The 15,929-nt window shown below is 43.4% G+C and overlaps 2 protein-coding genes across 6 annotated transcripts in view; one reads left to right on the top strand and one right to left on the bottom strand.

The window, feature by feature from the left end:
* The first annotated feature begins 3,605 nt into the window (after nt 1-3,605).
* PRAM1 (PML-RARA regulated adaptor molecule 1) lies at nt 3,606-13,396 on the top strand. The gene is made up of 10 exons (XM_078154210.1): nt 3,606-3,735; nt 6,337-6,856; nt 7,168-7,273; nt 7,378-7,442; nt 12,058-12,118; nt 12,246-12,366; nt 12,563-12,725; nt 12,808-12,841; nt 12,974-13,008; nt 13,272-13,396. Exons 1-9 carry the CDS (start codon nt 3,733-3,735, stop codon nt 13,005-13,007), a joined length of 1,107 nt encoding a protein of 368 aa, XP_078010336.1. The 5' UTR covers nt 3,606-3,732; the 3' UTR covers nt 13,008; nt 13,272-13,396.
* Nucleotides 13,397-14,218: 822 nt separating this feature from the next.
* The window catches only part of HNRNPM (heterogeneous nuclear ribonucleoprotein M), a 42,164-nt gene continuing 40,453 nt past the window's right edge, over nt 14,219-15,929 (bottom strand). For all 5 annotated transcript variants that reach the window (XM_020978172.2, XM_020978176.2, XM_078154207.1 and 2 more), the window contains one exon: nt 14,219-14,648. In XM_020978172.2, coding sequence (XP_020833831.1) covers nt 14,485-14,648 — 164 coding nt within the window. In that variant the 3' untranslated portion in view covers nt 14,219-14,484. The remainder of the gene's footprint in view (nt 14,649-15,929) is intronic.

Here is a 15,929-nt window from a genome sequence, read left to right as displayed (position 1 = left end):
TGTCCAGACAAAATAAGAACTATATACATACAAAATAAACTATATACACATACATACTCATTCATTACTTTAAAATTTACCCAATGGGGGCAGCTAGATGGTGCAGTAGATAGAGCTCTGGCTTTGGAGTCAGGAGGACCTGAGTTCAAATCTGACCTCAGACACTTGACACTTACTAGCTGTGCGACCCTGGGCAGGTTACTTAACCCCGATTGCCTCAGCAAAAAAAAAAAAAAATTACTCAATGATTGTAACAGAGTGTGACATACTTGTCTGCTAATTCCAGGGTCCTAGAGGACAGGCATTATTTAATTGTCCTACACCAGGCACACAGTTAAGTGCTTAATGAAAGCTTATAGAATGAACTGAATGAATGAATGTCATAACACTGAGAGGATCAGAAGATATTTAGGGAACTTACAAATATATAAAACTGATTCATTCTCCAGTGAAGAAGTAGTCAAAGAATGTGGACCAACATTTCGCAAAAGGAGAATTACAAATTGTAAACAATCATATGAAAGACTGCTCCAAAGCACTTATGGTAAGAGAAATGCAAATCAAAACAACTCTGAAATTTTACCTCATACCCTGCAAGTTGGCAAAGATCATAGAAGCTTTTAAAAAAATACAGTCACTGGCTATTCTCAGCAATACAAAGATCCAAGACAACTTTGAAGGACTTACGATGAAAAATGCCATCCACCCCCAGACAAAGAACTGATGGTGTCTGAATACAGATTGAAGCATACTATTTTTTACTTTATTTTTCTTGAGTTTTTTTCTATGTTTTCTTTCATAACATGACTATTACAGATATGTTTTGCATACATATGTATAACCTATATTGAATTGTTTGCCTTCTCAATGGGGGTGTGGGCTCGGGGAGGGAGGAAAAGAGAGAATTTCAAACTCAAAGTTTTAAAAACAAATGTTGAAAATTGTTTTTTCATGTAACTGGGGAAAAATAAAATACTAAATAAACAATTTAAAACAAAGTCACTAACCCATTCACAGCTTTTGAACCAGAGTTGCCACTGGTAGGCAGAGATATACTCCAAAGAGGTCAAAGGTAGAAAGAAAGGCCCCATAAGCAACAACATATTTACAGCAGTTCTTCACATAGTATCAAAGAACTGGAAACAAAAGACCTAGTGATTGGGAGGATGGATAAACTAATTGCAATGGAATGTTAGCGTACTCTAAGAAATGATCATTTCAGGGAAGCACGGGAAAACATACAGAAGTTCACTTTCAAAATGAAAGAGAAGCAAAAATTGCAACAGTACAAATGAAAGAATGTTGACAATGACAAAAATGAAACTCGGTAGTTATGTAATTATAAGGACAAAGATCTGTGAAAAAATGCATCTTGCTCCCATTTTTGCAGAGGTGGAGGAATATGGGTACAGAAAACTGCATATGTTGTTAGTCTTGACTGGAGCATTGGTTAATTTTGCTGAATTGCTTTTACTTCTTGATTTTTCAAAATTCTTTGTAACAAGGAGGTGGATCATGCGTTGATGATGGGGTAGGGGTAATATTTACAAATGAAGGTGATACAAAGCTATAAAATTTTTAGAAAAGATACACGTATATACATAAAAATATTCCTAAGAGCCCTTTTTGTGGTAGCAGAAAATTAGAAACAAAAAATCACTTGAGGAATGATTAAGCAGATTGTGGTCCATGAATGCCAGGAAATGTTACTATGCCATAAGAAGTGATGGCTATGAAGAATTCAGAGAAGCACAGACTTACATGAACAAAGTGAAGTGAGCAGAACTAGGAAAACTATACACAATGCCTATAGCAATCAATGTACATGGAAGGGGCAAAAAACCGAAACAATGTTATGTAATTAAAATGACCAAGCTTGGCCCTGGAGAGTAGATGAGAAAATGCACTTTCCCACATTCTTTGCCTAAGTGAAGGACTACAGGTGTTGAACCACTTTGTTTTCCTCTTTTTTTTTCATTCTTTGTTACAAGGGATGGCTGGCTGAGTTGGGGGTAAGGGGAAGGATATGTTTGGAAATGAAGGTAATGTAAGAACAAAAGATATTAATAAAAATTAATTTTTTGAAAAGAATGGGTGGCGGATTCAGTAAGCACAGGGATGATATCCAGATGGTTTTACTCTCCCAACTCTCCTCCACCCCTTACACGATTCTGTCCTTAGACACATCCCATAAAGAAGCCTCCCCCTCCAAAAGAAGAAAAAGGTCACTCATCAGCCTCCTATGATAGCCTTGGGAGACTGTCTTGTGAGTCTAGCCTGAACTCTCCGCACTTTAAATTTGTGCAGTCACCTCAAGCATCTATGGATCAGAGAGTCTGCAACATTCTTGGGTCAGTCTGAAGTTTGAGTCCCATAGATCCTGAGGTCAGTAAGTCAGAAGGTAAGTGGGTCAGGATCTGAAGATTAACAGGTTCTAGGGGTTTTGGGGTCAAGGGTTCCTTAGGCCAGTGGGTCCTTGGGCAGGAAGGTTCTCAGGTAGATAGGTCAGTGATTCATTAGGTCAGTGCTATATACCTAGTTCCATTTTCTCTCATGAATTCCAGATCCAACTGCATCTCTAACTGCCTGCGGTACATCACCACCCAGAGGTCCTACCAGCCATTCAAATTTAGCAGGACTCAAATTGAACTCAGCTTTTCTTTCCTCAAATCTTTGTTATCACCAGCATTTGGTATAGTATCTTGTACATACAGTTATCCCTTCTACTTCGTGACTTTCCCCATTGCAGTTTTGATATATCGTGGATTGGCATAAGAAATTAAATGGGAATTTTTGGAGAGTTACATGGAAGCCACAGATGACCTGTGAAGGCCAGCAAGACAACAACAGAAAAAGTTTAGAAACTCAGAAATGCATAAAATGTATGGTATTGTATACTATCAACCCAAATTTTACAAAAAGCACCCCATAAAAGAAAAAGAAAAAATTCAAACTTCTTCTCTGGTATAAGGGGGGAGCCAAAAAAATTTTCACTTGGATTTTCCAGATCACAGGGGCACTGTACCCCAACCCCCTTGATATGGAAGGGATAACTGTAGTAGTACTTAATGTCAACTGAATTGAAGTTCAGTCAGTCCATTCATTCAGACCACTGGGTCAGGGGATGAAGGTCAGTAGACCCTCTGGTAGATGGGTCTGAAGGTGAGACCCAAGGTTCAACAGGTCTCTCAGGTCAGTAGACACTTGACCCTATCTAATGATGGCCTCCAGGACTCAGAACACTGGTCCTTCCCTTCAGCCACCAGTTAAGAGTAGAGGCACCCAGATTTGGGCTCAGCTGTTATTCTAAGACTCCATGTTAGAAAAGCCCAGAAAAATAAAAACACATTCACCCATATACAGATTATAACCACATCTGGTTCAGGAAAGAAGTTATTTAGAGCCAAGAAAGATCACCTTGAACTAGACTGGTCCAGGAGTGGTTCCTAGAAAAGGCAGCATTGGAGCCAGGCCTTGAAATTGGGGGAGCACCTGTAGAGCTCAAGAAGGTCCCTCCCCTTTGTCCCCACCCCCTCCAACCTCCTGGTCTCTCTCCTCCTTTCCTTCCTCCTCCCTCCCCCCACTCCAACACATATCATCATTTGGGTGTCTGGGTTTCACTTCCTGGAAGTAGCCCCAGGCATTTCTGCAACCCCCCAGACCCTGGGAGGTCCCAGAAACCAGGAGAGCATTTCAATCCACAGGCCACAGGACCAAAGGAGCTGGAGAGTCATGGTAAGTAGCCCTTTCTCTACCTCCCTTCCTGCCATCCCCCTATTCTCACTCCCAGGGATGTACAAAGAAAGCCGAATAGAAAACCCAGCCCCTACAACCTCCTTCTATTCCTTTTGGCTCAGGAGGATCTGAGAGATTCTTGGCCCTATGTGTGTGTCAAGGAAGGGGAGTCAGGACTCCTTTGCGAGGCAAAGGATGCAATATAGCAAAGGGGAGGGGAGGAAGGAGACCATCAAGGCTGGGAACACAAGCTATATGGGGGGAAAGAGATGAAGCTCAAGAAGTGGACTGAGACTGATATAGTGTGCATCTTAAAAAGTAGGCAAAGGAGTTTGGATTGTATCTTCCAAGTAACCAGGGCCACTGTGGGGTAGATGTCAGTGTGGCACAGTGGGAAGACTTGGAATCAGGAGCACCTCATTCAAGTCCTAGCTCTGACATTTCCTAACTTTGTACTTTTGGACAAGACATCTAACCACTCTCAGCCTCAGTTTCCTCATCTGTAAAATGGAGGTGACACTCTGTGCACTACTGACCTTATGTGGTTGATTGTGGAAGTCAAATAAGGCAAGGTAAAGAAGCTTCATGGACCTTGATGGACAATCTGCTGTTGTCATTATCCCTGGGGGCCCAGCCTTGCCTGGTACCGATCCAGGCACTGACTCTAGGCCCCCACGGGCTTGCCCAGGCCCTGAGACCAATCTTGTCACCCAGCCCAGGCCCATTTTACCTTGGCTCCTATCCAAGATGGCAGGCCTCTTCTGTTGAGCTTGTCCAGGGTAGACTGGTGGAATCAGTCACTGGACTCTATAGAAGGCTCTGCTCACTTCTCACCCAGCCCTTTCCATCTCTCTTTGCTCTTCTTTCTCCCCTGCCCACTCCCACCCCCACCCCCATTGGTGTCCTAATTCACCTTCTTTAATGCCAGTGGTCTAAGGCAGCCCTGGTTCGATCCAACATTGAACTAGGGCTACGGGCTATATTAGCATATCATAGCCACCCTATGTGGGGAACAGGGACAATACCTGGAGGAGGTGGGGAGGAAATATGGGGCCATGGTGGGGCAGGGGAGTGTGGGAAGGGGGAGAATGATAGTTAAAGCTTAGGGGGAGGGACAGGTTGATGGTGACCTGAAAACTGAGTTCCAAGGGGGTAGTGGCTTCCTGTGGGCCCCAGGGGTGCTGACTGCTAGGCAAAGTAGGTCAGAAGGACTTGCCCCTATTTATGGGGCTGAGATGGGGTAGGGCAATATTTGTGACAACAGTGAAGATGGCGTTTTGGTCTTCAACACCCCCCCCCCCAGTTCAGTTGTTCCTGAGGCAGAGGAGTGCAAGTAAATGTTTAACAACCAGCTTTTGGGGTAGGATCTATGCACAACACTTAAGAATTGAGTCTGCATTATTAACATTTTCTGCATCACTTCCTTAAATTCAATTAACAAAATAATATATCAACCCCTGATCTGTAGCATTTGTTGATTTCCAAAGTATAAATGTTAACACTGAAAACTGCCTCCATTACATCCTGTGAGGCCTCTCACCATGTTCCTGAGAAGTTAATGGCTCAGTCCCTTCCCTCTCTAAAGGGGCTCTCTCTCTCTCTCTCTGTCTCAGCTCCACAAACTCACTTAAAAAACCTTTTTTAAAAATGAGAATCTTATTGGTATATTTTGTTTTTACATTGCCCAGATTTCCCCCTGTATTTCACTCCCATCCTCCTCCCAGACAGCCACCTCTTATAACAAAGAATATGTGTGTGTGTGTGTGTGTGTGTGTGTGTGTGTGTGTGTGTGTGTGTGTGGGGGAGGTATGGACGTAATTTCTCGTATCTCTTCGTTGGGGCCAAGTTCATTCTTCATGATTTCACAACATTCATATTAGATTGCTTTGTGAAGGCTGTTCTTTCGTTTACATTGCTGTAAACGTTGCTTGTTTTCCGGGCTCCTTCAGTGAGCACCATCAGCTCGTAGATCTTTCTGTACTCTGTCTTCATACAATTTCTTGCTTCTTACGGCCACCATATTCCCATGTTCATGTACCACCATTTGTCTAGCTATCTTCCTGTAGACACAGCTAAGTTGTTTCCACGTCTGTGTTACCACAGAAAGTGCTATCAATATTCTCATATTCATGGAGCTTCTCTTTGCATCAATGACCTCTTGGGGACATATGCTTAGCAGTGGAATTTCTGGATCAACCCTGTGGCTTGCTTTCTCACAGACTTTTAGACAAAGGGCAGGAATATGGATACCATCCAGGACTTCTAACAGAATTGGGAAACCTGAGCAATGGTATATGTGTGTATGTTTATTGCTCTGTATATGTTCATAATCTCTGACCATCTCTGCCTATCTGTGCTTATAGATAGCTTTCTGATAGCAGAAAATTTCTTCTTTCCAACGATCAGAATTGTCCAAACGTAGAGTGGTCCCCAGGGTGCTGTCAAGTAGTGAGTTTCCTCATCCTTTAGAAGTTTTTGGGAAGCAGCTGGCAGGAATATTGTTAGAAAGGACTCCTGTTCACACCCAGGTTAGATTAGAAGTCCTCTTTAGTCTAATCCATCTCTGAACTCTGAGATTCTGTGATGCTTTGTGTTGCACAGGACAGTCACCAGAACTTCCAGAACCTTAAAGCTAAGTTCCAGGGCCTGCAGGCTGGGTTTGGTGAGCTACCCAAGAAGCCACCACTGCCCAAGGGCTCTCAGCTGCCAGGCCTGGGTCGAGCCAATACTATTTCTGAGAGTTCCTCTCCTTCTGGGGCTCTTGCTGTGAACCAGAGGGGACCTTCATGGCAAAGACAAGGGGCCCCACCTAGCCCTTGGCTCCCGAACCTAGGGAGAGACTCTCAAGCCAATCCCAGGATCAGGGAGGCTCCCAGAGACCAGCAGCCACCATGGAGAGGTGCAGGGAATGCTGGAGAGAAGGCACCTTTGCCTCCAAGCCTCATCCCCTTGGACTCCCCAAGGACTCCTAGGAAGGAGCAGGATCTGAATGTCCCCCGCAGAAGACCTCTGCCACCTCTGAAGACTCTTGGTCCCCAGCCTTCCAAGCCCCCTCTTCCACCAGGAACCTTGCACTTAGAACGTTTCAGGAGAAAAGAGGCTACCCACAGAAGGGCTACAGGTAGGTGTTCAGATCATGTAAAGAAAGTTCTGAGAAGGGTGGAAGTCTCTAGATTATGGTGGCCTGTGGAGAGTAACACTCAGATTTTGGACCTAGGGTTAGAGGTCCAATGTGACCAGGATCCAGTTGTTCTGCTATTTGAAAAACTGACTTGTCCATGGGGTTATTTAGCTAGTACTGGGGGTGATATTCAAACCCAGTTCTTCCTACAGGAACTTCATAATTAGCTGTGAGAAAAAAAAATTTCAAATCTTCATTAATAAGTCATTATTCCTGAAAGCCCTCAATTGTCCTGGTATAACTGTATCCAGGCAAGAAGACCATCTTGGGCGGGGGGACCCAAGTGACAGCACTTTGGAAGCCAGGATCCTTCTCCAGTAGCAACTGTCTGAGCCCTCCAATTCCTCCTATCCCACAGTAAGTCTGGGGACTTGGGAAGGGTTGGGGAGGGCGCTTAGAGGAGGCTGTGGAAAGGCCCTATAGAATGTTGCAGGAAGCCCTAATCCCCACTCTCCCCTCAGGGATCCAGATGAGCTCTATGATGATGTGGAGTCAAGTCCCTGCCCACCAGGCCCCAAGAGGAGAGGTGTGTATCCATGAGGGAAGTGGAGCATGAGACATAAAGTTCAGGAAAGGTGGTGTGGACTTTCCAGTCTACAATCCTTTCCAGGAGACTAGCTCACTTTGGAAGCACTTCCCTCTCAATGAGTGGTACTAAGTATGGTTGGTCTCCATTTTACAAGCAAGGAAACTGATGGCCCAGACTGGGAAGTGAAGTCAGGGTTTGGAGATGAGGGTCCCAGAGAGGCGAGCTTTGGCTGGCTATCTCCTCTGTGCATGCCCAAGGCCAAGTCCCTTTAACCTAGCAGGGCCCCTTAACTGATGGAGTCTGAGCCTGTGGTCTGGGAACAAAAATCTAGGCCGTGCGTTCTCAAACTTTTTGGTCTCTTAAAACATTATTGAGGACTCCCCTTAAAGTGCTTTTGTTTATGTGGGCTGAATCTATTGATGTGTGTGTGTGTGTGTGTGTGTGTGTGTGTGTGTGTGTATTAGAAATTAAAACTGATAAAATTTGAGAATATTTGAGTTCATTTCATAATAATAAAAAACTAATTTCATACAGGAATAAAGAACATTTTAAATGAAAATAACCCTTTTTAAAAACAAAAATATCAGCGAGAATACCATTGTTTTACATATAAATTTCTTTAATGTCTGGTTTAATAGAAAATAGTTGAATTCTCCCCTCTGTTTCTTTGTTCACTCAGCTACAATGCTATTCTGGTTGAAGTTAAGAAAATCCAGCTTCACAGAGAGACATAGTTGGAAAAGGAAGGTATATTTTAGGAGGCAAATAATGCCTTGGAATTATGAAAATAATTTTAACCTCATGAACTTCCCTGAAAGGGTCCCACCCATTCTTCTCCCATTTCCATCTCTTCTCTTCCTGGGATCTCGGGAACCTTAGTTATTCAAGGAGTATCAGGGTTTGAGTTGCTATTCACCACTTACTGTGTGGCCCTGGGTAAGCTGCTTTCCCTTTCTGAGTCCCAGTTCACTTAGCTATAAAATGAGCTCAAAGTTGGAATTTGAACCTAGGTCCCCTGACTCCAAAATCAGCACCCTTTAGAGAAAATCAAGGGAGATGATGTACTAAAGTCCTTACTAATCCTAATGCTTCCTTTAGAGAAAGTCAAGGGAGATGATGTACAGAAGTCCTTACTAATCCTAATGCTTTCTTTAGAGAGTCAAGGGAGATGATGTACAGAAGTCCTTACTAATCCTAATGCTTTCTATAAAGCTCTGGGGACCCATTTGGAGGTTCCAATACTGCCCTGTGATCCCTTGTTGATTTTCACGTTCTTTCTCACTTGACCCTGTGAGGTTTGTTGTCTTAAGGGCAAGTGGCCTATCCTTGGGTCTCCTCATTGCCCTACTGACACATATACACCCTTCCCCCAGTTACAAGTGACTCCTTCTGCAACAGTCTTCAACCGCTGCTTCAGAAAACCAACTCAGTTGTAAGTGCAGCAGTCAGCATTCTAAAGGAGTGTCTTCAATCACTGGGGTGTCAATGTGGAAGCTGGAAAAACAACCTTCCAGGTAGCCCAGGGTATTCTAGCACATGGTCAGGATTTGGAGAAGGCAACCTTGGATATCCTTTCCAGGTCTGAGATGTGTTGACCCTTAAGCAAACCCAAAATAGGGCTGCTTCTTGAACTGGTTTTTGCCATTCCTGAGGTCCTCAGTGTAGCTTGCAACATCTCGTTAGCACACAGTTGACCACAGAAGATCTGGCTTCCTACCACTGCCTCTCCTGTGTTTCCGGGCAAAGGTTGCAGAATTAAGGATCTCCATCTGTGGATCCCCCTTCCCAAGGGGCTGAAATCTTGGTTGGGGTTGCTTTAGGGAGGGATAATCAGTGGATGTTTTTCCAAGCCTGGAAGGTACCTAGCCCTCTTGCCTGACTGCATCAGGTCTCATCATTCTTGCCCCTAACTCCTCATCTACCTTCTGTCCTAGTGAATCCCCCACAACCACACTTGCATGGTGGGGACTTGAAATGGATTTAGCCCTAGAGGAAGAAAGGAAGCTCTGGTTCTCCTCCATTTCTTGTTTTCTAGGGTCTGACTCTTTATGACCCTATGGACCATCGCCTGCCAGGCCCTCAACCTGAAGGTATCATCTTCTGATGTCTTCTAGTATCTTCATATTATCGATGGGGTTTCCTTGGCAAAGATACTGGAGTGGTTTGCCATTTCCTTCTCCAGCGGATCACCTTTTATCAGAACTCTCTACTATGACCTTTCCATCTTAGGTAACCCTGCACAGGAGCTATGCAAGCCCCTCTGGTATGACAAGGCAGTGATCCAGGACGGGTTTCTCTCATTCATAGGCTCCCCCTATTTGATTTCCAAGTCAGTCCTGGGAACCTCATTCACTGCTCCATAAATCTCCTCTGGCTTCCCTACGGCTACCTTGTTAGGAGTTGGATGCCAAGACCCACAGTAAGAGCTCTGTATGTCCATCTCTCTTACAGCTTTTGGCCAGCTCTAAAACACTGATCAGTTATCAACTCAGTGACCTTTAAGCATTCCTTCAACTGTTCCTTCAGGGGCAAATTTGAGGCCCTTAATCTCCCTCTTTCTGTAAGGAAACAGCTGCTCCTCCACTCCCACTGAACTTTCCCAAATTCAGTTGTCCAAATGGAGAACAGTCTTTGGACCCTGCCTAAATGGTCTCTACCTAAATGTTTGGTCTGCCAGGAATTCCAACAGTAGAAAAGGTCTGAGTCATTTTACAAAGAAAATTAACTGAAGCCCAGGAAAGTTCAGTGATTTGCCCAATGTAGCAGTCAGGACTGGAACTCCAATATTAGACCTCATGCTCTGAACTGCACCTAACAATTGTTCAGTTTTCTTCTTTCAAGTTTAATTGGACATTTTCTGTGTCAGTCAACAGTGCATGGAGTCCTCAATTTAAATTCCAAATTTGGGGGGTGGGGGGTATAAGGGGAAGGGTCTTTGTCTTAGTCCCAGGGCTCAGTTCTAGTCAGCTTGTAGATCTTGGGGAGGGGTGAGGAGGGGAGGCCCACTGCATCGTCTATCTCACCAATGGCTCCCTGCCAGCTGCTACGTTCCAAATGATTGGTATGCTCTGGTGGAAAGAGAACTAGACTTTAAATTACCATGAGTCTCAGCAATAATGCTGTTATTTGACCTCCAGGTGCCTCTCTTTCCTCATCTATAACATGGGGATATTATTACACGCACTACTTCCCTCTTATGCTTTCTTGTTGTGAAGTGCTTTGTAAACTTTCAGACACTATATAAAAATGAATTATTCCTTGCTTCACTCTGCCCTGCTCCTACTTACACACAAACACACGCACATTCACATATACACACTCACTCTACCTTGTAACCTGTCACCACAATAGAAACACAGTGCAGTTGTCTAGAAGAGCAAAAATAATTTTACTGCAGGTAGTGGGAGCAGTTATTTGAACAAATTTGGTAATAACAAAAGTGAAGGAAAATCAGAGTCCAGCTTCAGAATTCATTTTCTTAGGTCTTGGGTCTCCAAGCACACAAACTATTTCTGGCCTTGGGTACCCTCAACCTAATTTCCTGAGCTCACCTTCCCACAACTACTCAGGAAAAGTACCTTTTGAATCTTCAGGTTATGCAAGCCTCTGCACCTGAATTCCATCTACCATATCCCCATCATAGGGTCATTAGAGGTGGCTTGACAACCACCTACATGGGTGCGCCTCATTACCTCCTAAGGCAGTTCATTCCGCTTTTGGACCACTCTTGCCTCTCACAGCTTCCACCCATGGTTGCCTCATTCCATCTTCTGATGCCAAGGAGTCTCACCCTTCTTCCACCACGACAGTCCCACTAATACTTACGGACCACTGCCAGGTCTCTGCTTAGTCTTCTCATATCTAGTTCTTTCAGGTTCACAGATGGTTGAGTCTCCAGTTTGCTCCTTCTGGTCCCTCTCCAGTTCAGTTTCTCCGTATGTGGTTCTCTCAGAGAATGGCAGTCTGGTGGGGCTATCAAAATGCAATCCAGCCAGCCCTCTTCTCATTTAAAATTTCAGGGACTGGCTCACTATCCACAGCCAGTATCTGTCTCTAAGATACATGTATCAACAGATTAACCCTGGAGGTTGCCAATCCACTTTCAAGTCATTTGTTTATAAGCTGTCTTCATTCTGTCATTTCCCCCACATTTTCTCTCCTGATTCACTGCACCTCTCCCTCATAAGGCTCTGCCCTAGTGCTGTAGAGGAGGGTGTGGATGCGAGCAGCAGTATCATCCACAAACAGGGCTGTGTCTTAAAGGATCCTCATCACCTACAGAGAATCTCTCATTTGAAGTCTGCGCAGGTCATCCTCCATGACATCGCTACAGACCTTTGACAAGCTAGTCTCATTTTTAATTTGCTCCCTCCAGTCAGACACATCACTCAAATGTGTTATTGTACTGTTCTTTAATCCCAGAATCATCTTGCCTTTCCTATGAAAGTCACTCAGCCTCCCTAGTTTGTCTATAAATGACTCTGCTGTTACAGAATTAAACTTGTAGTCAAGTTCTAATACTTGGGCAAACTATTGTGGAGAACCAAGAGTTGAGGGGGATGGTGAGAACACCTTGGTCCCCTTTGCCAGCCTAGCTGTTTGGCTTCCTCAGATGACCTACTGGCTGCAGAGAGAACTCTCAAAGATTTCCAACAACCTGGCCTGCAACTGTGGTAACTCAGGGTTCAGGGTGCAGGGAAGGGGTCTGAAAACTCAAAAGGGAGTCTGGGGATGGGGGGGTGGGGGTGGGCAAGGCATCTGTATCCTTTTACAGATATGAATGTAACCATCCATCTTTAGGAACAGTTGGAAAGCCTCAGAAGAAGGTAAGACAGAAGAAATCAAACCCCTGAAGCCCCCAAAGCCCCTGAAGCAGTACAAGGAGGAGAAAGCAGAAAGGGAATTCAGGAAGAAATTTAAGGTCAGGAGAAAACATTTCTGCCCCATCACCCTCTTCTCAGTCCAATCTGGCCCAAGTACGAACTGGAGCTGGTGAAGTTTTAGGATCTGGGAATGATTTATCACAGTACATTGGTTTTTATATTAGGCTTTTGGGGATCCTATAAATATCTGGATGAATAACTGGGGTCAAAAGAAATTACCCTTGTTTGCTCTAGTTTGAAGGGGACATCGTGACTTTGACAAGAATGATGATTGACCCCAATGCCCACACCCGTCGTGGAGGTGGTAGAAACTTGGCTATTAGACGTGGGGAGATCCTGGATGTGATCCAGTTCACCAGCAGAGAACAGATTCTATGCCGGGATGTCAGTGGAAAATGTGAGTTGGTTAGTACGCTCTGCAAATGAGTGGGGCATTTGTCCTTGTAATCACATTAAGCTCATCTGTTCCCTTTTTGCAGATGGCTTCGTCCCCAGAACAGCTCTACTCCCCCTGTAAGTGACCAAGTTGAGGACATGTGGGCAAAAGTGTGGGTATTTGGAAGGCTTAGAGCCTTCTATCCTCAAGTCTACTTAGAGATAGGCTGGCATTTGTCAATTACTTATGGTCCATTCTCTCTTTGACAGGGAGACTGAGGTGTATGATGACGTGAGTTTCTAAGGTAGGTACTGTTGTGCTATATACACCCACTAGGCTTTCTTCTGATACGCAGTTCCAAATCATCTGTGGGGGAAAGGTGACACAAGTTCCCAAGGTTGGGCCAGCGTCCCAGTAGACCAGCTCTGTTCTCTTGGAGCAGCAAGGGAAGTTGGTAAGGAGGCGATTCCAATCCAGCCCCCATCTCCCAAGGGAAATTTAGGATTAGAAGCAACTGTAACCACTGACCTACCTGAAGGGCTACAGAGCCCCCATCTTCCTTTGCAGAGCACCCTTGGACCAGGCAATCTCCTCTTCCGTGGTGGGTCCAGAGAAAATGACAAGTTTCTCCATGTATGTAACCCATCAGCTTGTACAGTTCTCATGTATGAACACTGACTGCATTAAATCACCTCAAGTGGCTCTCTGCTTGACTGCTTCCTTCCTTCTATGTCCCCATCTCCTGTACCCTCCCTTTAGGGAGATGTGGAATGGAGAGATTTGGGTGAGAAGAAAGGGGGAGAGCAAAGGAGAATGAACTGTTTACACTCCCAGGGACTATCTCACTCACATTTTCTTGTGTAGAAGGAAACATCAAGTAATACATCTAATTTGCTTTAATAGTTTTTAGAAGCCAAGCTCTGGGCTGGACATTTAGTTCTAAGGAATGTTGGGACATACAATAATACAGTTATTTTGGTCTATCAAAAGAAAGCTTAGCCAAGGCCAAGAAAGAGGGAGATGCTGACTTGTTGAAGAATCAGCCCAAGGAGACCAGTATGTAAAATAAATTGGCTGTGTAGAGCTAGAGAGAGGTATCCCTACTAGGGGAAATTAGTTATAGCTACCTACAAACTTTGGCTGGCATCTGACCCACTGGTCAAATACCTCATTGAACCTTTTGCCTTTTATAGCCATTGTTGCTCTGAGGAAGGGGTTTGAGTGTAGAAGGCAAGAGGCATGTCTAAAAATCTGATGCCCAAATCCTCAGTACTGACAGTAAAAGTTGAGAACTAGTCACCACGAAGGGGAGAGGTGGAAGATGGGAGTCCTATCAGGAAGGAGACCTCCAAGAATTTGATGGCAATGATAATGATCACGACACTCTATTTCTCTCTTTAATGATCTAACAATTTCGTCCAGCTCAAGTAAGCTATGAATTAAAAATCATTCAATACTAACAAAGACAGATATTCAGAATATAACGAACATTTCCAACAGACTTCACAACGAGGTTAAGAGGCTTTCAGTAACTGGTATTTATTATCAAAGTCATAATGTCAACAAGATGCCACAACTACAAAAAAAAATTGCGTACATTGCAATCTCAATGCAAACAGTCAAATGGAATCCCAGTCATTAAAAAAGTAATTAAAATCACCCCAGAAAGCAACTGAATTTTAACATCTTTATACATCCAGCCAACAAATTAAAATGGTTAACAAGGAAAACAAAATACAAATTTGGAAGTCTGGTATTGATGTTAAAAAAAGGCAACTGCTTAAGCATTTCTATCAATTCGCACATCAATCTCTCTGCCACTGAGTTTTATCCCATTCATCATCCGGCAGGCTCTCTCTGCCACCTCTGGGGACTCAAACTTAACCACGCCACAACCCTTGGATTTGCCATTCTCCATCTTGATGTCTGCATACAACACATGGCCTGAAGAGAGGAGGAGAAAAAGACCAAACCAGATCAGGCCACCAGACCCATAACAAAGTCCCATGTTCTCAGCTTTCTGAAGGTCAAAAGCTACCACCTCCACTCAGTCCAGAACATCTGATGGATTCTGGGATTAATAATCACACAGAAGTAATTCCTTTTGAATTCTGCCACACTGACAAATACCCAGAATACATACACTTAAAATATAAGTGTTTTCTGTAGCTGACCTGCTATCCTAAGATGTCTATAATATTTGTAAACCCATCAAAAAGCTGGCTAACATCTATACTGTTCTTTAGGTTTCAGAAAATGTCATATAATACCTAATGCTTCCCAACCAGATTTTATCTCAAAGGCTTTGGATTGTCCCCCCCCCTTGATTTAGGCAGGTATATCTTTTAGGCAGGTATATCTACACATTTTTACATGTTATTTATTGAATTGTTCAAGGAACATTATTTAATGATAGGTCAACTATTACAAGCACTATCAAATCAATGTAAAAGTTGATCTATCTATACTTACCAAATATGCCCACCATGCATAAACCATAATCCAACAGGTCACAGTAATTTAGTTGAGATTTAAAGAGAAATAACCTCATTTATCCACTGTTAAGATTGTCTCAGCAACAAGAATAATTTTATGTCATCTTTAATATCAGTTATTCTTAAATGAGCAAGCAAGCAAGACAAATTTACCAGGTCTAAAGAAATTTAAAGATCCTCTTTTAAAGACAAAGTCAGTTTTAAATGAAGCTTTGTCTAGCCTCATTAAATAAAGCTGTGACTAACTAATCAGTTATAATCACCTAGGCAGGATTAACAAGATCTTGCCCAGATAATAATGCGATCTGCTCATTCATGGGGGTGGGGGGAGAAGGGAACAACTTCTTTAATCCCACAAGAGTACAAGAAAGAACCAAGACATGAGTTTCATGAAGGAAGAGAAAACTTTAGAAACTACAGGTATTCAGAGAGGCACGCAAATTGAGTAAGATGACACCTGACAAACCTAGAGCTCTCGGATAACATTTATCAAGCATTTAAGTACAGAAGACTGAAAAATTGTCAGCTGCAGATAAATACAAAGGTGACAATTTTTTAAAAAGCATCTACTCTGAGGCAATTTAAAGATGACCTATGAAAACAAAACACTGGCAAACTAACAATATGTACCTGACTCAAAGAACCAAGGAAGTATTAAAATTAACATGAAGTGATTCTAGATGGGTAAAAATCTTCACAGAGGAAGGTAAGACAGAAAGAGAAAGAGTGT

This window comes from Phascolarctos cinereus, unplaced genomic scaffold (assembly GCF_003287225.1).
Source record: "Phascolarctos cinereus isolate Bilbo 61053 unplaced genomic scaffold, phaCin_HiC Scaffold_4;HRSCAF=312, whole genome shotgun sequence".
Taxonomy (NCBI): Eukaryota; Metazoa; Chordata; class Mammalia; order Diprotodontia; family Phascolarctidae; genus Phascolarctos; species Phascolarctos cinereus.
Note: the sequence above shows the minus strand (reverse complement) of the source record. Positions and strands in the feature narration are given on the sequence as shown.

Bases quoted from the DNA above. Each gene is read 5' to 3' on its own strand.
- PRAM1 (XM_078154210.1), top strand. The intron at 7,443-12,057 runs GTGTGTATCCAT...TGGCTTCCTCAG, and splicing joins ACCAGGCCCCAAGAGGAGAG to ATGACCTACTGGCTGCAGAG. The intron at 12,726-12,807 runs GTGAGTTGGTTA...CCCTTTTTGCAG, and splicing joins CCGGGATGTCAGTGGAAAAT to ATGGCTTCGTCCCCAGAACA.